Source organism: Talaromyces marneffei, chromosome 5, assembly GCF_009556855.1.
Source record: "Talaromyces marneffei chromosome 5, complete sequence".
NCBI classification, from domain to species: domain Eukaryota; kingdom Fungi; phylum Ascomycota; class Eurotiomycetes; order Eurotiales; family Trichocomaceae; genus Talaromyces; species Talaromyces marneffei.
The window spans coordinates 3095003-3121883 of record NC_072352.1 but is presented as its reverse complement, the minus strand read 5'-3'; the positions used below and the strand labels follow the sequence as shown (position 1 = coordinate 3121883).

At 47.3% G+C, this 26881-nt stretch overlaps 12 protein-coding genes across 12 annotated transcripts; 8 read left to right on the top strand and 4 right to left on the bottom strand.

Annotated features, from left to right (window-relative positions):
• Positions 1-507: 507 nt before the first annotated feature.
• Positions 508-1481, top strand: EYB26_007448 (uncharacterized protein; the record flags this gene model as incomplete). Its single annotated transcript, XM_054266715.1, has 2 exons — positions 508-681; positions 738-1481. 2 exons carry the CDS (start codon positions 508-510, stop codon positions 1479-1481), a joined length of 918 nt encoding a protein of 305 aa, XP_054122690.1.
• A 385-nt stretch (positions 1482-1866) lies between these two features.
• On the top strand, positions 1867-3634 carry EYB26_007447 (uncharacterized protein; the record flags this gene model as incomplete). The annotated part of the gene is made up of 4 exons (XM_054266714.1): positions 1867-2299; positions 2352-2647; positions 2851-3289; positions 3363-3634. The coding sequence occupies 4 exons, from the start codon at positions 1867-1869 to the stop codon at positions 3632-3634; spliced, it is 1440 nt and encodes a 479-aa protein (XP_054122689.1).
• A 601-nt stretch (positions 3635-4235) lies between these two features.
• On the top strand, positions 4236-5741 carry EYB26_007446 (uncharacterized protein; the record flags this gene model as incomplete). The annotated part of the gene is made up of 6 exons (XM_054266713.1): positions 4236-4284; positions 4340-4392; positions 4447-4646; positions 4694-4796; positions 4844-5020; positions 5073-5741. The coding sequence occupies 6 exons, from the start codon at positions 4236-4238 to the stop codon at positions 5739-5741; spliced, it is 1251 nt and encodes a 416-aa protein (XP_054122688.1).
• Positions 5742-6346: 605 nt separating this feature from the next.
• EYB26_007445 (uncharacterized protein) lies at positions 6347-7183 on the top strand (the record flags this gene model as incomplete). The annotated part of the gene is made up of 1 exon (XM_054266712.1): positions 6347-7183. One exon carries the CDS (start codon positions 6347-6349, stop codon positions 7181-7183), a length of 837 nt encoding a protein of 278 aa, XP_054122687.1.
• A 1060-nt stretch (positions 7184-8243) lies between these two features.
• EYB26_007444 (uncharacterized protein) lies at positions 8244-9848 on the top strand (the record flags this gene model as incomplete). Its single annotated transcript, XM_054266711.1, has 2 exons — positions 8244-8625; positions 8707-9848. 2 exons carry the CDS (start codon positions 8244-8246, stop codon positions 9846-9848), a joined length of 1524 nt encoding a protein of 507 aa, XP_054122686.1.
• Positions 9849-10286: 438 nt separating this feature from the next.
• On the bottom strand, positions 10287-10967 carry EYB26_007443 (uncharacterized protein; the record flags this gene model as incomplete). The annotated part of the gene is made up of 1 exon (XM_054266710.1): positions 10287-10967. One exon carries the CDS (start codon positions 10965-10967, stop codon positions 10287-10289), a length of 681 nt encoding a protein of 226 aa, XP_054122685.1.
• Positions 10968-11519: 552 nt separating this feature from the next.
• EYB26_007442 (uncharacterized protein) lies at positions 11520-12873 on the top strand (the record flags this gene model as incomplete). The annotated part of the gene is made up of 2 exons (XM_054266709.1): positions 11520-12033; positions 12095-12873. 2 exons carry the CDS (start codon positions 11520-11522, stop codon positions 12871-12873), a joined length of 1293 nt encoding a protein of 430 aa, XP_054122684.1.
• Positions 12874-13111: 238 nt separating this feature from the next.
• Positions 13112-14718, bottom strand: EYB26_007441 (uncharacterized protein; the record flags this gene model as incomplete). Its single annotated transcript, XM_054266708.1, has 2 exons — positions 13112-14214; positions 14265-14718. The coding sequence occupies 2 exons, from the start codon at positions 14716-14718 to the stop codon at positions 13112-13114; spliced, it is 1557 nt and encodes a 518-aa protein (XP_054122683.1).
• A 380-nt stretch (positions 14719-15098) lies between these two features.
• On the bottom strand, positions 15099-16262 carry EYB26_007440 (uncharacterized protein; the record flags this gene model as incomplete). Its single annotated transcript, XM_054266707.1, has 3 exons — positions 15099-15393; positions 15452-15966; positions 16029-16262. The coding sequence occupies 3 exons, from the start codon at positions 16260-16262 to the stop codon at positions 15099-15101; spliced, it is 1044 nt and encodes a 347-aa protein (XP_054122682.1).
• Positions 16263-18551: 2289 nt separating this feature from the next.
• EYB26_007439 (uncharacterized protein) lies at positions 18552-20153 on the top strand (the record flags this gene model as incomplete). Its single annotated transcript, XM_054266706.1, has 1 exon — positions 18552-20153. One exon carries the CDS (start codon positions 18552-18554, stop codon positions 20151-20153), a length of 1602 nt encoding a protein of 533 aa, XP_054122681.1.
• A 255-nt stretch (positions 20154-20408) lies between these two features.
• EYB26_007438 (uncharacterized protein) lies at positions 20409-22390 on the bottom strand (the record flags this gene model as incomplete). The annotated part of the gene is made up of 5 exons (XM_054266705.1): positions 20409-21264; positions 21327-21524; positions 21604-21747; positions 21801-22049; positions 22116-22390. 5 exons carry the CDS (start codon positions 22388-22390, stop codon positions 20409-20411), a joined length of 1722 nt encoding a protein of 573 aa, XP_054122680.1.
• Positions 22391-23980: 1590 nt separating this feature from the next.
• Positions 23981-26572, top strand: EYB26_007437 (uncharacterized protein; the record flags this gene model as incomplete). The annotated part of the gene is made up of 5 exons (XM_054266704.1): positions 23981-24031; positions 24199-24586; positions 24641-25289; positions 25353-26006; positions 26068-26572. The coding sequence occupies 5 exons, from the start codon at positions 23981-23983 to the stop codon at positions 26570-26572; spliced, it is 2247 nt and encodes a 748-aa protein (XP_054122679.1).
• Between the last annotated feature and the right edge of the window lie 309 nt (positions 26573-26881).

Sequence of the window (26881 nt, the reverse complement as noted above, 5' to 3'; positions counted from 1 at the left end):
CCATTTTCGGAAATGACAAAATCTAAATAATCTACAGAGTAGGCTTTTGACTAAATGCTAACCTGATAGACGGTCCTGTCCCGCCGTCGTTTTGGTGGTGAAAAGTGAAAACGCTTTAAAACAGCCATTCCCCATAGGGATGCCCTCTAACCGAATTCAGCTAGTGGCGGCCGCTTCTCTGTTTGGTTAGCGGCGGCCACGGTTGAATTTGTACGCAAAGCGCTTAGAAATCCCTCCCTATCCAAGGCTTTACAAGATTATTATCAAGCAGTACGAGATTACTATGGAAATTATCATGGCTACAGTCTCACAGCTCAGTCCCAATGATTGGTATAAATATCTACTCTCTCGCCATCGTAAACTGTCTCCTTTTATCATTAACAGCAACAACAACTCAATCAGATAGCTCATCGCCCAAGTTAAATGTACTTCAAAACCACACTTCGTCATCTTTTTCAAACATCACTAGTTTCTCAAAGACCAATCTCAAACTATTCATCTGCAACCATGTCGAAGATCATCACTGTATTTGGCGCAACTGGCAACCAAGGTGGCTCCGTTATTCGAAGCCTCCTAGCCGACCCGGTGCTGGCCAAGGAATACAAGATTCGAGGAATTACTCGTGATGTCACGAAGGAAGCTGCAAAGAAGCTTTCTTCTCAAGGAGTGGAAATGATTACTGTAATTTCAATGCTAAAAGGCAAATCGATTGATATGAAACTAACTAACCTGACTAGGCGGATATGTCATCTCCATCATCCCTCGATGAAGCGCTCAAGGGCTCCCACACAGTTTTCTTGGTGACAAACTTCTGGGAAACTATGAGCAAGGACACCGAAGTCGCTCAGGGAAAAGCCGTGGCAGACGCCTGCAAGAATACCGGAGTTAAACATCTCATATTCTCATCTCTGCGCAGCATCTCCGAGGTTACTAGCGGAAAACTGCCAAATGTCTCTCATTTTGAAGGCAAAGCCGAGATTGAGCAATATATCCGCAATAGTGGCATACCCGCAACTTTTGTTCTCGCTGGTCTATTTATGCAGGGTCTCAGTGGGAGCATGATTAAGAAGAGGGACGATGTCTATATGCTCGCGTTGCCTATTGATCCAGAAACGGCCAAGATTCCAGTCTTTGATGTGGAAGAGGATACAGGCAAATTCGTCAAAGCGGTCGTCAAGAACTACCCAAATATCATTGGCAAACGCATCCTCATAGCTACAGACTATGTTTCACCCAGACAACTCACCGACGAGATATCGCAAACACTCGGGGTCAAAGCAGCGGCCATACAGATCCCGGAAGAGACTTTCAAGTCGTTTTTGCCTCCACCAGTTGCGCAGGAATTGCTTGAGAATATGCTAGTCATGGACCGAGAGGGTTATTTTGGTGGTGAGAGTCTGGATAAGTCGCATTTCCTTCTTGAAGATAATTTGACCACGTGGAAGGAGCATATTTTGCGAAATAAGTCTTTATTTGCTTAACTGGGGGATTGCCGGGGCATTCCGTGTCTATCTAGAATTTTGCTGTACTATATAGTATATACTTAATTGAACTTTTATGTTTTTATTTTATTATACGATGCTGTTGTATCTAATCAGTTGTTTTCGAATCGACTACCTTGGTAGGATTAGGGCTAGCCTAGGGCTTATGTTCCGGGCTCCAATTTTAGTCTAGCCTCCAGATGCCAGAGATGCGTACCTCAACTTCTGCACATCACTAATCGTCGAACAGATATAAACAATTGTCGGAAGTCAGCCATAGCGTAAAGACGCAATTAAATCGTCATTCGCTCACTCTCCTTGATTAAATTCAGTGTTGTTCAAAGGTTCTCACTTCTAGAACTTGGCGCTGGTGACATTGGACACGATGGAAAATATAAATATCCGCCGCGCAACAGTCGAGGACGCAGCCTCAATATCGCAAATTCAGTACCAAGCCCTCGAAAAATTCCACGGCTTCTACAGCGGTTTTCTGGCGACTCATCCTCGATATATTCTTCCGATAACTACCAAGACAGCTATCAACAATCCCGAGAATATATTCCTTGTTGCCGCAGACCCGGCAACGGATGAAGTTGTGGGATTCGTTAGATATGCTGTAGTGCCGGAAAAGAAGCCAGAAGAAGCAAAAAAAGAGGAAGAAAAAGATGCAAAAAGCCAACTAGATCGAACCCAGCCGGAATTCGCAAATCTGTTTGCGCCAAAGGAGCATGTTAAGGAATTATGGGAGGAGTTTAGCAAGAGAGATGATGAGATGGATGCTTGTTACGAGGGGGTAGCGAAGGGGCAGAGACATTACTGTATGCTTCTTTCCCCGACTTTCTTACAGAGAGACTAACGTTTAATGCAAAGACATCAAGCATCTCATGATAAACCCAGCCCACCAACGCCGCGGCATCGGGGCAAAATTACTCTCAGCCGTCCTGGCAAAAAGCGATGCAGAGAAACTGCCGACCTTTCTCACTTCATCGGCAGAAGCTCATCCATTGTACATGAAACTAGGATTTGTTGATTTTGGCCCTGATTTTAGGATTGATAATGAGGGCTGGGCGAGGAGGATTATGGAGCTGGACGAGGAGCTTGGGGTTGATGAGAACAGGAGGTTGAGAGACAAGTGTTTAGGGTTGTTTGAGGTGGAGAATTGTATGGTGAGATGGGCGAAACAGATAGATACATAGACGATGCATATAAATCAATCTTATAAGTAATTAAGTATGAGTGAATATTTAGGGTTAGGACCAGGCTAAAGTTGCTGCCTGAGGAATCAATCGCAACCCAGGAATTTCTAGGTCATTGCGTCATGGCTTTTTCTCCCCGCGATCAGACAAAACACTGAGGCCCCTCCTGGGAGATACAACAAATGACCAACTATTCTGCATACCTCGCCAAAGCAAATCAAAGGGTTTTTATTTCTTTGAATCTGCCATCGAAGGCGATATTTCCAGTACAATCACTCGTCGCACCAGCGCAACGACCGACATCCACTCAACGAACAAATCTCTTCAACTCCCAATCCCCCTCTAGCATTAGGACCATGGCCTCGGATTCGGATTACATGGCCTTCCTGGACAAGGCGAACAAACAGCGAGATGCAGGAAGGGACGAAGCGCGTACCAAAGCGTCTACTCAACCATCTAAACAAATACAAACTGAGACTGTGGACGGAGGTGTGAAAGTGCCAGAACAGTTGAAGAAGGTTGATGCGTTTTATGTGTCCGAGACCGATGAGCCGTTTGAGCCTGTTGCGCTGAGTTGGAAGGGGGCTTCGAGTGGGAAGTGGCCTGGGACTGGTGTGTTTCTGTTGGCTCTATCGTGGTTGTTCTTTGTGATCCTTTTCGAACTAACACGTGCTTGTGATTTCAGATGAATTCGCATCTCTTATTACCTCCGGATCAAAACCAGACATCGAAATACTCTCCGAGAAATCGTTCGACCCTCGAAGTCAATACAGCAGCGAGATCCAGGCAGTGCGCGCAGCAGTTGCGGCGTCGGATTCCAAGGTCAATGAGAGCGATGTTAAGGTCAAGGTATATCGTGTCGAGGTCGGTAATTCTAGGGTGGAATACTGGATTATTGCTCTGGATGGAGCTGAGGGGAAGATTGTTGGGTTGATGGCGAAGGCTATTGAGTCATAGTACCTACCATACATAATGGCTACTCTATGGGTTGGCTGGCTATGCACTTGGTGATGGTGAAGGCGCTACAGTATTGCTCATGGCATTGTTTTTGAAATTGCATATATCCAAGGATCTGCATTATACCACGTAGTTTCTCAATTCTATTCTATTTGCCGCATTGCAATTGAAGCAGCAATATATCTCGACTTTCGATAATGATATCGTCAATGATACGTAACTTACGTGAAGTAGTTCCATAGTAGCTATTGCCATGACTTCACCAGCAAGCCAAGTATCGATTGCAATCACTGATATCAATCTAATTGACACACCTAAATAAAATTTAAAAAAAATATTCAGCCAGGGTCTTGTAGAACGGATGTCTAAAAGAAAAACAATCTAAAATTGACTCGAGATAAGAGTGGGCCGAGACCGGCGGTGACTCAACAAAGTTCCCTCCCTGCCGGCTAGAAAAATTTCCCCACCAAAAATAAGTACTTACTCACCTCTCGACTGACCGACATTTGTTTATCTCTTCTTCCCATATTCTTCCCAAAAAACACTTTTGCCTCTTGTCAATCTTTCAATTCCTTCAATTCCAATATACAACTCACCTACAATGGCTAAGCCTAAGGTCTGTCTCGCCTACTCTGGCGGTCTCGACACCAGTGAGTAATTCGATGCGCCGATTACACAATTCCCCCTCTTAACAATTGTTCTTAGGTGTCATCCTCAAATGGCTCATTGAGCAAGGCTACGATGTCGTTGCCTTCATGGTACGTTTGATTCTCCATCTTAAGTGAATTCGCAGCTAACTTATCTGTCTTCAGGCCGATGTTGGTCAAGCCGAAGACTTTGCCGCCGCCGAAAAGAAAGCCCTCGCCATTGGTGCCGTCAAGTTCGTTGTGGAAGACCTGAAGCAAGAATTCGTCGAAGAGCTTTGCTTCCGAGCAATTCAGTGCAATGCCATTTTCGAAGACCAATACCTCCTCGGAACATCCTTGGCTCGTCCAGTCATTGCCCGCGCACAGTGCGTTCTCCCACCCTGACAGGCAATATAGGCGCTGACAATAGTAGAATGCGTGTTGCTCAACAGAACGACTGCGTTGCTGTGTCTCACGGTTGCACCGGCAAGGGAAATGACCAGGTCCGATTCGAGCTGGCTTTCTATGCTATTCAGGTATTTTCTCTTCTCGATATGCGATGAACCAACGCTCACAAGAGTAGCCCACCATCAAAGTTATTGCCCCTTGGAGACTTCCCGAGTTCTTTGAACGTTTCGCTGGCCGAAATGATTTGCTCGATTACTCCGCCAAAGTTGGCATTCCCGTCACATCCACCAAGGCCAAGCCCTGGAGTATGGACGAGAACCTTGCCCACTGCTCTTATGAAGCCGGTATCTTGGTATGTTCATTTTATCTCTCGTAACGAGAAAAATGTGCTAATAAGTCCGTAGGAGGACCCCAACATCACTCCCCCCGCTGACATGTGGAAATTGACCGACTCTCCTCTCGACGCACCCAACACCCCCGAGGAATTCAGCATCTCCTTCGAGAAGGGTATCCCCACCAAGCTGGTCACTCCCTCCGGCCAGACCGTGACTGGATCTCTGGACATCTTCACCACCTTGAACGCTATTGGCCGCAAGCACGGTATCGGCCGTGTGGACATTGTCGAGAACCGTTTCATCGGTATCAAGTCCCGAGGCTGCTATGACTCCCCCGCCATGACCATCCTTCGTGCCGCCCACGTCGATCTTGAGGGTCTCGTCCTCGACCGTGAAGTTCGCTCCCTGCGTGACCAGTTCGTGACCTTCACCTGGTCCAAGCTTTTGTACAACGGTCTCTACTTCTCTCCTGAGCGTGAGTTCATCGAGAAGAGCGTTGTCGCCAGTCAGGACACCGTCAACGGAACCGTCCGTCTCTGCGCCTACAAGGGTGCCGTTTCTATTCTCGGCCGTTTCAGTGAGACCGAGAAGCTCTACAGCGCCGAGGAGAGCTCCATGGACACATTGACCGATTTCAGCCCCGTCGATACCACCGGATTCATTGGTATCTCCAAGATCCGTCTTGCCAAGTACGGTCAGGCCAAAGCTGAATCTGGCCAGAGCTTGAGCCGGGCATAATTTTTTTTTCTAAAGGGTTTTTGTCTTTTATAAGGACTGGGAGTTGGATGTTGCTCGTGTGTGTGACAATAGGAAATACATGGCTGGATACGTTGGACTCTGTAATGATTAAAATGCTGAATGAATATGTTGTTTGTTACTGGTACAACGCATTCGTAGCTCCGCTATGTCAACACTTTCACAATTGCGTGTAAATTATGACTGCCATTCCGAACTCGCATCTCCGATTGTAGTTCGTTTCTGCTCTGAAACAACATGTAAGCTGCTTAATTGAAATACAATCGCAGGAATGCGCTCATCTAAAAAATAATACGAGCCTGCGAAAATCGGATGTTTCTGTACTCCCACTACCGTAGCCGCCGAGACTCGCTGACCTTGCCGTCTGCGTCACTTGTCGTCCTCATCGTATAAATGCCAAGAATCTCAGCTTCAATTGATATACAACAAAACAAGAAAAAACAACAGTGAAAATAGCTCCGATGAAGTTTCTCCAATCTGGTCACATTCTCTGTCACCATCAACTCGGCCAAAGTATCATTAAGGTTCTCCCCGCGTTTCGGCAATCTTTCCGAACATTACCGGTACCAAAACAACAAACCATCAGAATGTCATCCACAGCCACAACCGCAGGACAAGGATACAGACAAGCTAAAGACTGGAACGCAAACCAGTACCTCAAATTTGAGCAAGAGCGTACACGACCTGTCCGCGATCTTCTAGCTCAGATTCCTGCCTCTTCTCCGCGACGCGTGGTCGATCTAGGATGCGGCCCTGGAAACTCGACGGAGGTGTTGGTCTCAAAATGGCCGGATGCGAGAATTTCGGGAATGGATTCGTCGCCAGACATGATCGAAAAGGCTCGCGCCAGACTACCAAGTGTGGAGTTTGAGCTGGGCGATTTGAATACTTGGACGCCTACCAACACAGAAGAAAAGGTGGATGTATTCTTCTCAAACGCCGTGTTTCAATGGGTCCCTTCCGAGAAAAGACTACCCCTGATCAGCCGATTCATCGAAATGCAAGCCCCCGGCGGCGTGTTCGCGTTCCAGGTACCAGACAACTTCCTCGAACCCTCGCACGCAATGATGCGCGAGACGGCTTCGGAGGCCAACAAACCCTGGACCGCAACACTAAAAGATCGACAACCGGCCTTGGCCCGATTCCAGTCTACGCAGGAGATTTACGATGCATTGTCACCATTGTGTCAGACGATAAATGTCTGGCATACGCATTATTACCATGTGCTGGAGAATCATGAGGCGGTTGTAGAGTGGGTGAAGGGAACGGGGTTGAGGCCGTTTGTTGATCCGTTAAGTGAAGAAGAGAGGAAGGGGTTTGTAGAGGCGTATTTGGAGAGGATCAAGAAGGTGTATCCGGTTTCGGTGGATGGGAAGGTGATACTCAAGTATCCGCGGTTGTTTGTTGTTGCTGTTAGGAAGTAGTTAAGTTAGTTAACTAGTTACCATCGACCAATGTATCTAATAGAGTAAACAGCGATGAACCCTAAGCCCTGAGCCCTAACTCTACCATTCCGTATACGGTAACTACACGCAGGTAAAAGGCGGCCATGAAAATTCTGATCTGATCGACAACACTAAACTGCTTCCGGCCAAGAAATCAGGATTCTTTCCCCCGACTGATGAACCATGTCTTACTCTGTAGAGTAGCTCGAGGGGGGTAAATGTAGCACACTCACTTCAAGTGTGACGCCGAGATCGCGGGCATCATAGGTACTTGCCGAGCACCGGCCCGAAAACATCAGGCACTGGTACCTACGGAACCGGTCCCGTCCCTATGGAATGCTATACTCTACACAGTACATACTTACTTATAGGTTAGTAACTGGTGCAAGTTTTCTGAGTCAGCAGAGATAAGCACGCCAATCATGCAAATGTCCGTCGTTTTCCTTGTGTCTCCAATGTATTTGTATTTCTCACTTGCCGACCATAGACTGAGAAGAAGATACCGAGGGCAGGTCGCTGTGATGTCATATGCTTCTACCTTCCGCGTCAGGAACAGAGAGTGGATTGTCTCTTCTCTCAACTCAGCCAAACAGCTCTTAGGTCGGCTCGTGTAGGGCTCCAGTTGGCCGTTCCACTCTCTCTTACTCTCATGGGTCTCATCCATCGCACTCCACTTGTAGGGTGCTGCAGTGGATAGTTCATATTAAAATCGGACCCTCGTTCGCATTCTATAGTCTGTATAGCTGACCTGCAGCCCCTCACCTCCTCCAGGGTCGAGCAATGATGTCGACCGTGGAGTCTGGTGTTAGCCACCTTCGCTCATCATTGATTGTACTACAGATGAGCGCGAGGACAGGTCGTCGGAGGTTGCATTCGAAATTCGAAGAGCGGAGAATACCAACTAGTGATGGGTTTATATAAGGGACAGCCCCCCTCCTCTGACTTGAATTTGGTACACGACTTCAATCACGCATGTCTCCGGAATTTCGCTTATCCACATAGGCACATAGACTTTACCAACGCAGAAGCGAGTGATAAAATGGCTCCCACCTACGCGGGGATGTCGGGAAAGCGCCTGTCCCTCTCCATCTCGACTATCGGAACCCTAGGTTTTCTGCTTTTTGGTTATGACCAAGGCGTCATGTCTGGTATCATCAGTGATGCCGCATTCAACGATGTCTTTACCGCTACCAAAGGCAACTCCACCATGCAGGCCTTGGTGACTGCTGTCTATGAGTTGGGATGTCTGGCTGGCGCTATCTTTGCCTTGTTCCGTGGTGACATGATTGGGCGACGCTGGATGATCATTATCGGAGCCAGTGTCATGATCCTTGGTGTTATTATTCAGGTTACAGCGTTTCCGGGACATGTTCCTCTCGCTCAGTTTATGGTCGGCCGTATCGTCACCGGTATTGGCAATGGTATGAACACGTCGACGATTCCTACTTACCAGGCTGAATGTTCATGAACCACCAACCGTGGACTTTTGATTTGTATTGAAGGTGGCACTATTGCGATTGGCACGTTGATTGCTTACTGGATCGACTATGGCGCACACTTTGGACCTTCGGATCTCGTTTGGCGATTCCCTATCGCTTTCCAGGTAGTCTTCGGCATCTTGATCATTGTTGGCATGTACTATTTGCCCGACTCACCTCGGTACTTGATCACCCGAAACAAGATTGAAGACGGTGAATACGTGCTCGCTGCATTGATTGGCCACGAAATTACGGACCACGAGACACAAATCCAGAAACAGCTCGTCCTCGACTCCGTCCGTGCATCTGGCGCTTTGGACAAGGATGTCCGCTACAAGGATCTACTCACTGGCGGTCATACCCAGCATTTCCGTCGCATGTTGATTGGTGCTTCGTCTCAAATCTTTCAACAACTTAGTGGTTGCAACGCTGTGATTTACTATCTCCCCGTGCTGTTGGAGCAGTCTCTCGGCCAATCCACCAACCAGGCTTTGCTCATCGGCGGTATCAACATGATTTGCTACGCCGTCTTTGCCACATTCTCATGGTTCTTTATCGAAAAGATTGGTCGTCGTAAACTGTTCTTGGGAGGCACCTTTGGCCAACTTGCTGCCATGATTATTACTTTTGCTTGTCTCATCCCCAACAACAAGCAAGTGGCTAATGGAGCTGTGTTTGGTCTTTTCCTGTACATGTGCTTCTTTGGGGCTACCTGGCTGCCTCTTCCATGGTTATACCCTGCCGAGATCTCTCCTATCAAGACCCGCGCCAAAGCCAACGCTGTTTCGACCTGCTGTAACTGGCTTTTCAACTTCACCATTGTCATGATCACACCCGTCATGGTTTCCAGCATTGGTTGGCGCACATACCTCTTCTTTGCCGTCATGAACGCTTCTTTTATTCCGTTTATCTGGCTTTTCTACCCCGAAACATCCGGTCGCAGTCTTGAGGAAATCGACATCATCTTTGCAAAGGGATACGCCGAGAAGAAGAGCTACGTCACTGCTGCTCGCGAACTCCCCAAGCTTACTGACGATGACGTCGATGCTCAAGCAGTCGAGTTTGGTCTTGTCAGAAACTCGGATGAGGAGACTGAGAAGCAGATCGAGGAGAAGCGGTCGTCGGGAGGTGCGCCGGGAACTGTCAACCCGGTTGTTTATCCTTGAACCTGTCGCGTAAAAGAAGGGAATTGATTTTCCGAGGAATTGTTAAGAGAAATTTCATTTGATGCAAAAATTATGATACCATGACTTCCTCATAGATGCATTTTTGTTTATTGTTCAAGAGGTGTGTTGAGATAACTAGAGTACAGTACATATCAATAAATCATTTTGAAAACGTTCATAGGCTTATGCAACCTGACTAAATGTTTCCTTGACGATCTCACTCTGCCTCTCCAAAAACCTCCCGAACGTATTTAATTTGATCCCCCACGCCTTGACCTCCTCCATATCCACCAACCGATCCATATCTTTCAGGAATCTGTGCCATGTTGCAGGCGCATTCTCGCTCGCTTCCTCCTCAATTTCTACATCTGACAAGTAATGGGTCTGTATCTGCTTGCCAGATACCCGGCTCAGATCCGCCATCAACTCGTCAACTGTTCATAATTGGGATACAAGTGCAATCGCCTTCCCATGAAAACGCTCCGGATCTGCGAAAGCCGCAAGGGTGAACTTCGCGGTATCAGCTTCATCAATCATCGGTATCCGTGTTGCTCTTGTATACGACGTTGGATAAACCCCCTTCTTCTCGAGCTCGGGATTCACAACTGAGATTTTCGGCGCGACGAAGTTGGCCATGAAGTTTCCAGGCCGTAGGATGCTGTGGTATTTGAACCCCGCAGCGCACACGAGCTCCTCCATTGCGATTTTGGGCTTTATTACCATCGCGAGCATTCCACCGTTGGGGTCCCAGGCGGCCATTCGCTCAGGTCTGTCGGTTCCCAGTGTCGTTGAGACGACGATGTGTTGTATGCTTTTGGCAGATTTTGCGGCGGCAAGGATGGTGGTTGTGTATTTGATTGTTGTCTCGTATGGTGCGGGTGGGATAACGAGGAAAAGCCCTATGCAACCCTTCATGCCTACTACGAGAGCGGATTCGTCGTCGAGAGAGCCGGTGAATGTGTTTGCGCCGAGGGATTTTAGATGCTGGGACTGGCGGGAGTTGGGGTTGCGGGATATGGTGTGTACGGTGTAGCCTGAGGAGAGGAGGAGGCGAGCAACGGCGCCACCTTGACAGCCTGTTGCACCGGTGACGAAGATTGTTGATGTGGATGTAGACATGGTATATCGATTAAAGAGTAGACTGGATAGACTTGAGAATTAAAACGTGGAAAATCGGGCTTAGGTGATTGTGATTTTTTTCAGATTGATACACTTTGAGGAGGAGGACACGGAAATTTGCCTCTCTTTATAGACCTGTAATTAATCATGAGCTACTTCTTACGCCCCTATGGATCTCGATTCTGTAAGAGAAGTGATTGGTTCTGGGTATTACGGTGCTATCACTTCGTATAGAGACTCATTTATACCTATGGCGGAAGCCCGCCAGCCCCACAATTAAGGTGTCTTCTCGTCAAGGAATGAATCAATTTATACGAAGAATCTAGACGTCTAGATATACAGTTCCTAAAAATGAAGCTATCCAGAGCTCGATACTAACCAATCGGAGGCTGCCATTTGCTAAATCTGGCGGAGTTCCGCCGCCCCACTACGGTACCGGTAGGTACTGAACTATACCTCGCGGACTCTGTTTCTTGATTTCAGCATGAACAGTTAATCAAGTTAATCAACTCTCTGGCGGAATTCCACCATTCTACATGAAAGCCATACCACATGTCCGCCATCCAAGCCCCAGTCGCCTACAAAGAGCGTAACGGCCCCGCCATCCCACGGCGGAAATCCTGTCGAGCATGCGCCAAAGCCAAACGGCGCTGCGATCTCATACTGCCGGTATGCTCACGATGCAGTCAACGACGACTGAATTGTGAATATCCTTTACTCCTAGAAGCTTCAAGACTCCCCTTTTCGTTGGGGTCGGCGCCGGATTTCAACACTTTCGATATCCTTCAACCTGTAGCAACTGCGACTCTATATCAACAGCCGCCTCCGCCGATACCATATGTATCGGTAATACCTTCATCATCTTACCGGAAATCTCATAGGACTAGCAAGAAATTATTGTCGCCTCCACTTAGCGTCAAGCCACTGTTTACATCGGGCATGTCCTCCCGGCTGCAGATTACATTGGATGTGCTCCAGAATGCGCATCGGACCATGGTGCTGGAGAATCAGACGCCGTGGTGTCATCCATTGCTCTACAAAAATGGGTTGCCGAGGGTTATGCAGGGTATGTTTTACTCAACGATCAGAGATAGTATTGATGACTCCTCTTGTTGATTATGAAATAGATGCGTATGCATGTTGCTCATTGTATATGAACAGGAATGCAACTAATTCCAAAACTGTATTGTCGATTATTGAAAACCGTGTGGCGGAGTTGTTGGCAGCAGACCAATCAAGTGATGCCTGGGACTGTCTTGCGCGCTTACAAGCCCTCATATTGCATCAGACAATAAGAATCTTTGATGACGACGCTTCGGCTCTTGTAGCTGCAGAGGTCACAATGCCTGCATTGCGAACTACATTGACTCACTTTGTGGAAAACGTGTCCCTGGAAGATACCCTGTTGTGTATTAGCGGGCTGCCTATAAACCGTCTCATTGAGGATCCGTCGGCTTCATCACCAGACTACTGGCATAACTGGATCTTTGAAGAATCCGCGCGTCGCACATTGTTCCTCTCATATCTGCTAATCAGAATATGGGAAGTCTCCCAACACATGAATAATCAACAAAATATACAAACCGCAAAGTCTCAAAGAACCGTTGAAAAGAAACAACTCACCTGCGACGGCCGCCTCGGTCTTTCTAACAGCTGGTGGTACTGGTACCTATCCGCGCATTTATGGGAAGCGCCGACACGGTATGATTTTGCTCTAGCCTATGCAGAGAAGAATCGGTTCGTGATTAAGGATCTGGATTTTAGTGAGTTTTTGGCGCTGGGGCAGCCGGAGGATGTGGACTTGTTGGGGAAGATGGCTTTGTCGGCGCTGATGGGGAATGAGGCGTTGCAGGAGTGGTGTTTTGAGAGGGGGGGCGAGACGTTGACGGGGCCTGCGTCGTTGTAAATGCGATGTCTGTATAGCGTAGTCGTGGAACAATCTACGCGATTAAGCCCGATGACGCATATAACCCAGATACGTTACGATTATTGGAAGAAGTATTAAAGCAAAGGTGTGGCATTGTCATTACCTAGGTACAATATTCTAGCAAGAATTTCAACCTTTCCAAGAACTAATAACCAAGCAAAACATGTAGCAGATCCGAAAGCGCACACGTGTCGACGCAATATCACTCCTGAGTAATCTAATTATCCTCCATAAAAGCATCTTGCTCCCAGTCCGATTCTGTCAAGTCGACCAACACTTTCTTGGTGGATTTGGTGTTAGCAGTAAGAGTGGACGTTCCGTCGCTACTCACCCGCTCAACTACTGATAGGTCATCATCACTCCTCGTCTCGAACATACTATCCTTGACTTCGCGCAGGATGTTGCAGATACGGCTCCGGTTGATTATGCCCAACGACTCTTCGCACAGACGTTCAGCGCGGAGGCAGAGATACTGCCAATCAAGAGGCGTGCTATATTGCTCGATTGATTCGAGTTCCCAGATAGTGTCATAAGGCGCACGTCGTGCCCAGTAGGACCATGGCACGACGATCTTGGTTTGGGCTAAGAAGGCCTCGACCTCGGAGTGGTGCAGTTCGTCGAGGATGCTCTTCACAGACTCGTGGGAGTCGAGTTCATTGGTTGTGGAGGCGGAAGCATCATCGTCATGGAGCTTTCCCTTCATGGTCGTGTATCGACGCGCACTCTCAGCGATGAGGTCCTCGATCTCGTTGACGTGAATTGGGTCATGCATGGCGATGAGGATACGGTTGACGTCATCTTCCGTGCGGTTGGCCAGGTACCAAGTGTCAAAATTACCTCTCTCATTCACGATCCAGTCCGCGACTTGACGACCCTCGTTGAACAAATCTTCATCAACGAATCTGTTCTGGAGCGTCTCGATGAACAAATTCAATTCCTTCTCGAGCTTGTCAGCACCGATAATCTTGGCGGCCATTTTCCAGCAGTTGTCGTGCATGGGAAAGCCGTGAGGGAAGAATTTTTCGTTTTCATCATCGTGGAAATGGCGTGGGTAGACGCTGACTCTTTTGACAGGTGGGAGCTGAGTGGTGTTCTTCGTCTCCTTCTTGGTTAGTTTCTTGTTGTAAAACTGGCGTCGGTCAACCAGTAAGTCGTGCTTCTCACGAGGGACGGTGAAGACGGGCTCCTTGGCTTCATAGGTGCACCTGTTGTACATTTTGCGGGCTTTGGGGTCGCTGTCCCAGAGATGGTAGCGACCAAGGCCGGAGACATAGTAATGAGCCTCATTCTTGCCATAATGATTCTTTGTCTGACGGACGACTATCCCATATCTCAGCGTCATGTTCGTTTGACTAGAAAGGGAGACTTACCAACGCGATACATTCCAGTCCATCCGGGATGAGGCATCACGCCAAACTTCCGCTCATTCGCAGCATCGCAGTCAATAGACTGGTCTTCTCCCTGCTGCAACTCTTCGAATTCCTCATTCCCGGCATCGGCATGCTGAGCCGCATCAGGACCCGTGGTGGTGAACGGATTGACTGCGTGAGAAACGGCTTGCTCATCCTCGAGAGTGATGCACATGCCGCATATACCACAGAAGGTGTTTTGTTTCTCGTGAATGAACATGGGGCCAGCATGTTTGTCGATGGGGTACTGGTCTACATATTTGAAACCTTGCTGGTTGGCCAGAGGGGTTAGTGCGCAAAGCGCTGGGTGGCCGGAGTTGCCAGCAGTCTGCTGAGAGATACGGCTTTGAGCTGTGGGATGGCTTGCTGAGCCACGTAGCTCGGCCGGACAGGGCCGGTAGACGAGCTTCGCCATCTTTCCGGGGTTGAGCTGTGTCTGCGATATCTCTCGGATTGTATGACTGCGCTCAACTTGGGAGAAGATGAGATGGGGAGAGAAAAGTGTGAGATGGTAGAGAAGATGACTGGGAAAGGGAGGAGAAAGAAGAAATTTTCCGCAGGCATCCTTCTTGTCGTCAATATTACCGCTCCAAGGTCCAAAAGTGTGCCTAGGTACCCGATATGGAAGAGTCAATTCGGACGTCACCACCCTAGGTAGCACTGGGTAGCACCGTAATCAAGGACGATACGGACCGCTATCGAGAGAGTAAAACTTGGGATCGAGATGGGCTTCAAAAATGGCTTAGTCTGTAGATATGCGATCGGAAGGTTGAAACATCATCCTTCACTATCCTGTCATGTAGGATTCCCATGATCCTCACCAAGCGCACGTAAAGTAAAATTACTTATTTTCTTCAATTGGATCGGCTGAGGAGGGCGGCCACTGTTATCATCACTCGTACTGGAACGAATTCGTGTGAGAACGTAGACGCCAAAAAGCAGTTTCAGAGCAGGCACAGATAACGCAATAAGAGTAGCCCCTATCTCCGACATCTCAACCGCGAGTTGTGGATCGTAGTACCATGTATTGTCAGTCGACCATTGACCCAGACAAACTAGGACTATGCGAGCGCCTGATATGATGAGGGCACTAATCGTACCCAGTCAGTATACTTTTTCTTGACATTCGTCTAAAGGGGCTCACGCACAGTACACCGGGAAACATAACGCAGGCGAGTTCCAGTTTCCTCCTTAACGGCACATGCAAGAGATGAATCAGCATGGATGAAATGACAAACATGACGACGTCGCATGCAAAGGATAGGCATGAAATAGTGATATACACCGCGCCCCAGGTCATGCATTTGTATACGTGATAATCCGCCTGCCACGAGTATGGCCATTTGCCGGTGACCGGAAGGCAATGAAATAAGAGTAGGAAAAATTGCGCTATAAAGAAGAATATGAAAACGATTGTGCAGACACGAATGGAAATGTAGAGTTTGGCGTGGGCGTCGGAGAGTCGACGATAGAATGCGAGACCAGAAAGTCTACAGGTAAAGAGTGCAATAATGTAGAGGAAGTGCATGATAATGTCCAATAATTCGCCATAGTTCATCCGATCTTCGTCTAGGGACATGACATAGTTAACGTAGGCGCTGCGTCGACCGTTTCCGTTGTTGATTAATAAAACGCATAATGGCACGAGTGGTATATAGAGAATCTATCAAGATTAAAGTCAGTTGAGTGATCAATTCAACCTTCCCCGAGGGCGAGGTGACATACAAAAGTAAGACACGCCAACCAATCATCCAACCCGAATCTTCTAACAACGAATATCCGCGAATAACATCGAAATATCAAAAAGATAAAGGACAAAGCGAAGACGACATATATGCCAGTCTTGCTAGAGGCATCGCGCGATTGTAGCAGGGTTGCGAGTGTGATATCGGGAGGTATATGGCCAACGGAATAGGCATTGGCGATGTCAGACGGGATATTGCTTGCATATTCATCCATTGTAGAGCATAGGTGATGCTGATTTTGCAAGAGGCGGGTTCATGATCTTTCTTAATTCGAGTCAACAGATATCAATGTGTCTAGATACTCGCTTGTCCGTCCTCGAGTTTCGTTGTAGAGGTGGTTAATATGGCTCGTTATTTGTGAAATTGCTGAGTCTTGATACTCTCCACTTCTTTCCAATATCTCCTGTTTTCCTCAACGGGTCGCTTTAAGGCTAAATCTGCGCTGGAAAGGCTGGATTCCGGATCACTGTGAGTACAGTATAGCAATAGCTTCTGGGTCGATCTGGCCGCACAACCCAGGAATTGACACCTAAATTCTGTTGTTCAACCAGCCGAAGCACACAGAAAGGGGGGCGAAGATTTCAAAATAAGACAATCAAGTCTAGTCATGATGAAATCCCGGTCCAGATACAACATAGAGCAATCCGGCAGAAAGGATCGGTGCGCAAAAGGACCAGGGCCAAACCAAACGGCTCGGTAATAGTTTCTCGGCAGCGCAATTTTGCAATTCGTCAGGCTTTTACGCTGTCGCAGTCTGGGGCCTGCTGAGTCGACTCACTCGAGGCCGTGCCAGTATTGGTTTAGAGGATACCGTTGCGGCGGTTAGCCCGGAGCCAGTCCCGCATCTGTGACAGTGCGCACGCGTGCTCGGTGCTTGTCGGCGAGATACTACATACAACTCGTGAGAATTACCGTAGTCCAACGGCACGGCACGGCACTATGTGGGCGCCAAGTGGACCCCAAAGCCTTGCTCGCGGCGCCTATGGACTACCGGTACGCCTGGAACCTAGACGCTAGAAGAGTATGGGATCCGCGCGAAGATGCTCGTAAAGGATTGAAAGCAGGGAGGAGGAAGGGCTTTAGTGTCGCTAGTACCGTGTTACAGGGCCAATGGGAGAGCTATCAGGCACCGGGTATAAGATCCTAAGTTTCTCTATCGAATTGGTGAGATGGGACCAAATCCCGGGGTTCTATCCTGTCAGCAGAAGACGTTCAAGGCCTTGAGATCTTCATCTTCTGTTCAGACACTCTTTCATCACTGCGCCGTAGATCAATTCAAATTGTCCCAGCCTTGGGGGCCGTCATGGCAAACTTTCTGCAATCCGCCGAGGCCGCCCCCACCACAGAGAGCATACGGAGTACTGCATACTACGTATATAGTGAGCTGACTGATCGACATAATGCAGCTACTAGTTATTCAACCAGTTACCTCCAGCTGACCAGCCTTTGCAATGACAGTGCGTGGTGTGGTTTCTGCCAATACCACCACCACCTGCAGATATCGATGGAGCGTGTTGTTCGGCTCTGTGCGAAGTTGGAGGAATGACGAAAAAACCATATTTTCTTCAACATCCCCTATCTTTGCTGATCTTCGTCTATACTTAGTTTGATCCTCAAAGTTTCAACTACCAATCTTTAAATCATCGCCATCGACATGGCTGTCAGACGTGATGTCTGGTCCGAATTATTATGTACACCAGAATACTCCAGTCAAATCTGAAGCACCCGGGTTTTAGTTGCTCATGACGCTCACGACATGCCCTCGGCGGTGCTAGTCACCTTGGTACATACGTAGCATTGCGCTCCTTGGCGAATATCCTGGTCCTGTATGATTGGCATCGAGAGAGAGGTGTCGGATTGGCGGGTTTACTCCCGGCTAACCCTGAATGTATTTTACAAGTATAAGAAAGGAAGAAGTGACTAGCAAGATTGTATCTGTTTTGTTCTCTGTCTCTCCGTCTACATGATGTTCCAAAGCCGGGTTCTTATAGACATTCTGGTGAGCTGATTTTGTGTATGGTCGACGTAATTTGTGATCTATCATGAGGGGTAAATCTGGGGGCCATAATGTAGAGCTTCTGATTGACTGCCTCATTTGACTGCTCCTGGATATCCGGATTATCTAACAAGAGGAGTAATTTGAGTTGTAACCCTAGCCCTCAATAACCCTAGCCGTCCAATACCACAAACCATTCTGTAGGCGATAATAGGTAGTAACTTACATACATAAACAGAAGTTCATATCATATTCTTGACAGCTAATATTTCGCGCATTATTGTGTTCGCCGTGTACTGGTATATTTGGCCGACGATATAGATCGGCCGATACTTGTGCCAAATTCCCCGTTTCGGCGAACCCGACGGCGGAGGCATAGGATAGGGTTCATGAACATATAGATTCTGTGTCTTGCCTGATTGAAGAAAGTCTCCATCATCTATCAAATTATTTTTGATTCATCATCTGCCCAAGTACTACCGTTCATTATATATCTCAACATCCAACATGGGATTGCTTCCAGCCCGGAAAGCCGTAGCGCTCCAAATCAGCGCCGGCCAAGCCATCAAAATAATCAATACACATGGAAAACAAGTCGTCGACTTCTGGGCATTCAATCCCAGCGATCCTCGCGACTTTTTGTCCATGGTCCACACGCGAACAGTCCTTCGCAAGGTTGCCGTGCGCCTAGGCGATTCCTTGTATAGTACTCGTCGTAAGCCCATGCTTACCATCGAAGAGGACACCACCAAGGGAGTCCATGATATTATCTGGTCAACATGCGATGCTGAAAGATATCGCATGCAGGGTGTTCAGGGCTACCACGATAATTGCAGTGAGAACATGCATACTGCCTTAAAGACTGGATTCCCGGATTGGGCGGGCATCCCAGATAATTGGGTTCCTGACCCATTCAATACTTTTATGAATGTCGCTATTGATCACCATGGTGGTCTAGATATCAGAGAACCCACTAGTGAAAAGGGTCAGTACATCGTTCTACGAAGCAACGCGGATTTGATTTTGGTGATGAGCTCTTGTCCGCAAGATATTGAAGCGGTCAACGGAGGAATGCCGACAGATTGTGAATATGAGATTCTCGACACACTATCAAAGGAAGACAGTAAAGAGGATCAGGTCGCAATAATTCCAGCTCCTACCAAGACTTTGTCAACCCGACCTCAACGCCGTATAAAGGTGGCTCTGTCATTCGACTTTGACGCCGTCTCACATTGGCTCGGAACTGGTTGCCATCCCGACAACAATATGGCAGACTACAGTTCTGGAGTATTCGCAGGCCAAATTGGCGCAATTCGCCTTTTGAATATGTTAAAGAAATTTGACATTGCCGATAAGGTAACCTGGTTCGTTCCTGGACATACAATGGAGACATTCCCGGAAACAGTGCAGCAGGTTGTGAAATCCGGCGCTGAGATTGGATTGCACGGATACGCACATGAAGGCATCTATCAAATGACTGTAGACCAAGAGCGAGATGTACTAGAAAAGTGCATTGAAGTCGCCACCAAATTATGTGGGAAGGCACCAAGAGGGTATCGTGCACCTATGTACACAATCCGCGAAACAACTGTGGAAATGCTGCGTAAGCACAAGTTTCTATACGATACTTCACTGATGCACCACGACTCTCAGCCATACTGGACGCCGAGTGATCCACCAATCCAGCACATTGATTTTACCAAGGACGCCTCGTCTTGGCTACACCCTTCTCCAATTGCTGCACAGACAAAACCTGCCGAAGGGCAACATCCTCTCGTGGAGATTCCCTGCGGTTGGTATAATGAAGATATGATGCCTTTACAATATCTGCCACATCTAGCCAACAGCAACGGATATGTCAGCACACGAGTAGTTGAAGAGATGTGGAAGGACAAGTTCCTCTGGCTATGGGAAAATGCTAAAGGAGAGGAAGGTAATTCTACTACTGACTTTGTCTTCCCTATCCTCATGCATCCTGATACGAGCGGAATGGCACATATTATTGGTATGTCTGAGCGGATTATAAAATGGTTGAAGAGCTGGGGAGACAGTGTCGAGTTTCATAAGCATGAGGATATTGCGCAAGAATGGTTGGCAGACCAGAAGTAGTTAGAATGAATTTGCCTATGTTATTAGTCAGTTGTCACACAATACAAATTCATACTCTTACTCTAACTAGTCCATTAATTCTCCGTCTAGAAGTGCTTAGAAGCTCGTTCTTATGTTTACTGATCTAGGCAAGGCGTCTATATAATAGAAGAATAAACGAAGCGGATCACATATACCCTAGAGTAATTCAATATCCAATATCTTATTCAATATCTTTCGATAATCTTTGAATCAGCATGTTCTATTCGACTTTATCTATAAGTTAAGTACAGTCTTTGTGTAGTTTTGAACCGAGCTTCCGTCAATAGCACATCCCGTTCCAACGAGTCCGTCAGGTCTGATTATCACAATTCCACCCACTGAAGGGTCAATTCCATACTTCTCGTGTGCTAAGCCGTCAATATCGTAGTATGTATCACCAAACGGCACCATTCCCAGTGTCTCATACGGGGAGCAGCCCGCATCACAGCTAATTGTAAGCCATTTCAAAATTAGGTGTGAGTAGAGACCCTTCTCGTCAGCCAAATAGTTTCGAAGTGCCTCGAGAGATGGCTTCGTTGATTCAATCTTTCCGGCAAATACAACAATCCAGAATTTACCCAGGTTGCGCGCTATTTCATAAAAACGCACTTTTCGATTGATACCAGGCACAGTAAGGTCGACATCAATGGCACGATTTCCGGGTTCGATTTTGAGGCTCGTGTCAGAAGGAAACTGGTTCAGCACATTTGCTGGATAATTGATGCCTAATCCTGTGTTGAAAGATGCTGCTTGTTCGAATATCTGACCCAAAACTAGGTATGGATCGGCGGCAGGATCACCTTTGTACCATGACGGCCATTTGTGTGTCATGAGCAGGGATATATCCTTGTCGTAATTGATTAATTTTTCCACTGCGGTTCGACGCTCTGTAGCATAGGTCTGAAGAACATCAGGATGGGTGAAGCCATGTATTTGACTGGCTAATTTCCAAGCCAGATTCACGGAATCGTGGATTCCAGTATTCAGTCCCTGGGCTGCTCCGCTGCTATGGGTGTGAGCTGCATCACCACAGAGAAATATGCGATCTTTGGTCGAGAAGTCTCGGGCAATACGTTGTCCGATGGTATATCTAGTATATCATGTTAGCATATGTTCCAATAAGAACTCGTGAATTGGGCCAGTGTTGCTTACAGAGTCCACCAATGCACCTCGGTGAATTTGACATTGAACGGTCGCATGGATTCAATAGCTTCCTTGACAGCTACCTCTTCGGTAACGCCACCTGGATATTTGGCTGCAATCTCAGAGGTAAATGCATATCCAATTCGAGTTGCTCCATGATCCAGTGGCGCCCAGAGGACATTTCCATGTGTTTTGCTTTCAATCGCACTTGACGCATGTCAGTAGGGAGATATAGGTATAGGGAACAGTAGCTGTAGAAAAACTACTATAATATCAGGATCCTTACCCGTAAGAACGCTTGATAGGCATATCAGTTTCCACCATACCGTCAATCCGAATCCACTTGTCTTCCGAACTGTCTCCCTCAAAAGGGATATCTGCGTGCCTACGAACAAAACTTCGACCACCGTCCGCACCGACAAGGTATTTGCTGCAATTCATCTTAGTTGCTTCTTAAGAACCCAAATAGATAGTTCTCCTCACCTGCGTAAGACTATTTTCTCTTGTGTTTTTGTGTTCGTGAAGAACGACTTTACAGGATAAGCATCCGATGAGGTGACACCATCTTCAATCTCAAATCCAGTGCACTCGGTAGATTCTCGATAAACAGCACCAACCGACCGCAGCTTCTCTCGCAGTATGTCTTCGGTGTGCATTTGGCGCAAAACAAGTACAAAGTCAAAGGCAGTATCTTTAATGTTCTCCATGAACGTCCAAACTCGCCCGGGAATCCTTAAATTTTCTGTCAGATACAACGTGTCTATAAATTGCCAGGTTTTGATATCGGACAACACTTACTGTTGGACGCCATCCTTGTAAGTAACGCTTGTACGGCATGCAAACCCTTTCTGTAACATTGGCTCAATCAGATCCAGTTGATCTAATTGCTCCAAAGTACGAGGGAATAACGCAATTGCTCGGCCAAAGGCATCTTGAGTCTGCTTGTCGTACTTTTCCAAAACACAAACGGACAGGCCAAATCGAGCTATTTGGTAGGCTGTCAGAAGACCAACCGGGCCACCTCCAACAATCACCACATCGTAAGTCTCGCTTATAGGCTCGGTGGCAGTCATCTTGTGCGATAGAATGGTCGAAGTTGTGTGCAACTCAGATCAAATGCGAAGTTTCACCACATTCGATCCTCAAAGTCTGTTAAAATAAGGTTCGCATTCGCTGATGATGGTTGAATGCTTGACTTCAAAAAATAATAATGCGGCAGATAACGTTGCGACGAACATCGGCCAATTGTGTAGGTACGGTACATGGCTTTTCGGGCGACCCGACACTTCCCTCTCACGGTATTTCTATCTCGCCCGAGGAAGCTTTCCAGACTCATATTGCACAGAATTAGAGACGGCCGATAAATCACCAGCTAATTTGAAAAATTAATTATTACCCACAGAGATTGCTGGACGTCAATGTACTTTGATAAGCTTATCACCAGATATAGTTACCGGTATTCATTGTAAATACTATAGCCTATGGATGTACGTCATAGGTACAGGTACTTATCGACGGCCAACTTGTCACCGGCTTCCAATTCTATTTCGGATTCACCACGAAAGATCTGACAGTATCCACGTATGCTTAACATGGTTTATTTTGCAAATTTTTGGATACGAACTCAGCGAGGTCGATAGCATCATAACTAGCGCTCAGAGCGGCGGAGGGCTGGAGTTTTCTCCTTTTACAATCTGATTGATGGAAAGGTATCACCAAAGATATCCGTCATCGTATCAGCTACAGAAGAGCTCAACCCAGAGGTACCGATTTCTACCCCGGAGGCCGGCTGGTCGGCGGGGTTCCGAAGCTGGTCCAAGACAGCATGTGCGGAGAGGCAAAGGGCACTGCTAGCGTTCGCGGACGCATTAGAAGAAAAGAGAGGGGGTTTTGATCGACTATTCGGGAGACCGCAGCTTTAGAGATTCCTACAGAGGAATCATCAGAGGGGATTGCAAAATGTCTGTTCGCTGTACGCCGCTCGGACTCGCTGTTGGTAGATTGCCGGTTCCTCGGTTGTACGAAAGTCGTGCCTTGTGTTCTGACGGATAACACCATTATTATCAAACCGTCGCTGTTTACTCCATACGGCGGTCTTAAGGTAGTCGAGTGAGCGTAGAGATTCTTTTCACCTGGTGTTATTCAGGCCCTGTCAGAACACCCTGGACCTGCTAAAGTCAACTTCGCCGGCAGTACCGTTACGGGCAAGAAGGTGATGATGAGCGCGAGCAAGACTCTCTAGCGGGTGGCTTTGGAGCCGTAAGCTGTATGGGTCTCTTGTCGTTACTATTATATGCTCACTTTATCTTCTTGGTGGCGGAAACGATGTGACTATTATTTGTGAGGACGTGAATATTGGGACACAAAGAGACCTGCATCAGAGTAGAATGTGGTGTCGAAGGGCTCAAAGCGTTCTGTAACTCCCAAACATTATACTTACAGATAGAGAAACCTAAACCTTGAAGTTTTGTTCAAATATTATTTAAGACTGAAGCTGCACTTAGGGCTTAGGGTTGGTTGGGGTTACCTACCATATGTGTTACCTATGTAGTTCGCCGCATCGGCAATTATCCCGATGGCCGTCGAGATCAGATGGCCCACAAGCTTATCTCTAAAGCGACAAGCCCCACCACCAGACATCTCTATCCTAATCATCTAGGATCATGAAAGGAATTCGATCTAACCCTGCACCATCAATCGCAAACCCTGTCAAGGTAAGAAATAGTACGGGTGGGCCCCTAGCGCTGCATCCACCGTCTATGCATTGTCTAGACCGTCTCCAGTAGTCCGTGATGTATGGGCTTTGTGGCCGAGTCCGAGTCATTCTTTTTATCACCGAGCTATGACATCGATTCTTCTTTATGTTAACGCTCCTGTATAGATGCCCTCGGATTCCATTGCAGAACAGAATGGACGCAAGTATCGGTCCAAGAAACAGAGGCCATGTGATCTTTGCCGCTCTAGGAAGACGCATTGCAGGATAATGGGGTCAGATTCAACTTGCGAACTATGCAAGAAACTCAGTCGTCAATGCACCTTTGTACAAAAGCCTTTGAGGCGAGCGCAAAATTCGCAGATGAACAGTGATACCATTGACAGGCAAAGCCCACCCCAACCGAACGCCATGCCTGCCAACGAATCGCAACATGACCCAGGACTTCGACATCTCCCTATGCCGGGAAATGACGGCGCTAATCAAACTACGATAGAGAACTCATCGTTCTGGCTTCCACAATTGGACTGGTCTGCCATGAATTTATCTTCAATCGGTCAATAACCCCTGGTGCTTACAACCCTGTATACCGCAACTAACATTCTACCAGACTTAGTAGCCTCTGGGATAAGCCCCGGGGTTGAAGACCAGCATATGGATTACGAACTGCACCAAGATGTTGATATTCTGAACACCATCCATAGACGATCACCGTCTGTTATCACCCCTAGAGAATCGCCACAAAATGCCCAGGAAACCGAGAATGCCAGAGGCAACAGAGGTATTAATCAATCTAGCGAAACTGGTTCTGAAGCATATGCTCCAAGTTCGGTGGGAAGTGCCAGAGCAATCACTGATATACGGCAAGAGGGAACGGGAGATTGGCCCTCCGAGTTCTCTCTAGACACTAGAAGAGGGTATTCAAATCAGCTTATTGGACTCTCCTGCGAATCCGATCCATACCTGCTTCGTAACTACTACTATAACAAATATGATACATATCCGATGTACCGACTAGATTTCCGCAAGATGAAAGACGATGCGAGCGTTCAACCTTTTCTCGAAACCTCAGCTTATGGCAATTCACGTCTACCTGCAGACTCGCCCCCAGTCCAGTTTGTGATGACACATGAAGACATCTGGAAGGATTCTCAGAAATTTATCGAAGCCATACAATCTGGAGGCAGTACGGAAGAGAGTGACCTTGAACTTCTCAAAAAGATTGTGCCGGCCGACTTGGGTCCTCGATTGTTGAAACTGTAAGCAATATGGTTTAAAATCTCCCTCCTCCTGCTGCTACGTTACTGAGTTATGCGACAAAGATATATTAAATTCGTTCACCCTCGGTTTCCCATTCTTTCCCTTTCGGACTTCTCACGAATGCCGTTCCCGGAATGCAACGTATTGTATCCTATCGGTATCCAAAGTGCCGTATACGCCTTAGCAGCCCCTTTTACTTGCTGGGACGATGAATTAAGTGTCTTAAAGGGTTATGTGCAGATATCTACACAGGACCTCTGGGCTATTGCACATCGGAGCTACCAACGAGCAAGCTGTTTATCACATCTCTCCTCTTTACAACTATGTCTGCTCTTACTGCAAATGCCCCCGCCAAATTATGCTGTTGCAGAGCCCTTAAGCACTTGGGCATTGTCATGCTCTGCTTTATCTATGGCGGAGAGTTTAGGACTCAATCTAGATCCATCGGACTGGCGTCTTCCGCTGAAGGAAATAATGTTGCGAAGGAGGTTATGGTGGTATACATATATGCAGCACGTTTGGCAAGCTATGGTGATAGCTCGGCCATTGCATCTTAATGACGATAGTTGGGATGTATCACCACTTACCGTAAACGATTTCGAGGGATATGAGATTCAAAATGCTGAGATCAAGGCATCCGCACTGAGACACACTCCTCTCTGCCTGGCAGAATATGAACTTAGTGTCATTGCGGCTGACGTGCTGAAGGAGTTTTAGTAAGTCGAAGTTTGTCATTGTTTATTAGTTATAATCTTGGGCTGACTGTGTCTCTGTCAGTACTTTAAAAGCAGTACGTTCGTCGTCAACTCTTAGTGAGCTTTTGAACCGCGCGCAGCCACTGCGAGCACGTATCGAGAATTGGAGGCAATCACTTCCTTTACTTTGGAAATTAGCCTCGGAGCTAGATGAGAGGGAATTTGAAGATGGCGCTTCCTTGCGACTGTCTCATCTGACATTAGAAATTCTCATCTTTCGAGCTCTTCTTCGCCCTCTCTTCCACCAAGCGGTATCGGCTAGTGAGGTCAGCCAGGACCCTATATTCAAGATATTCGATAACTGTTTTACCTGTGCAAAAGTGGGAACAGAAATCGTATCTGCGCTCAAAGCGAAACATTTCGCTATATTTTGGCATCCATGTACGTTTTCCCTCTTTCGCTACGGATACTCTCTCCCCTCTGTGATGACATTTGCCTTGAAATCATTTTCTAACATTCGCCTCATTGGGTTGATCACACAGATGTGCGATATCAATTATGCTATGTTTCGAGTTTCATATTATTAAACTTAACCCAGTCCCCCACGAAAGAGATCGCCACCCAGAACAGAGCACTTTTGAATCGGTGGAGAGAAACACTACGGGCTCAGTCGCAAGTATGGCCACTTGCTAGGCTGGCCACAATTAGGTTAGATGCTGCTTTCTGGAAAGGCTTATCTCTTGTCATCCATGGGGCTGGACCGGAGAGTCAAGCTGCGCTGCTGATCAAGGAGCAAGAAACGAGTACATAGAGACCACTGGATTCTAGCTCTACAGCTCCATGCATATATCAGACTCGTCACGGATAATGATTCATATGTAACACATAATCTTTAC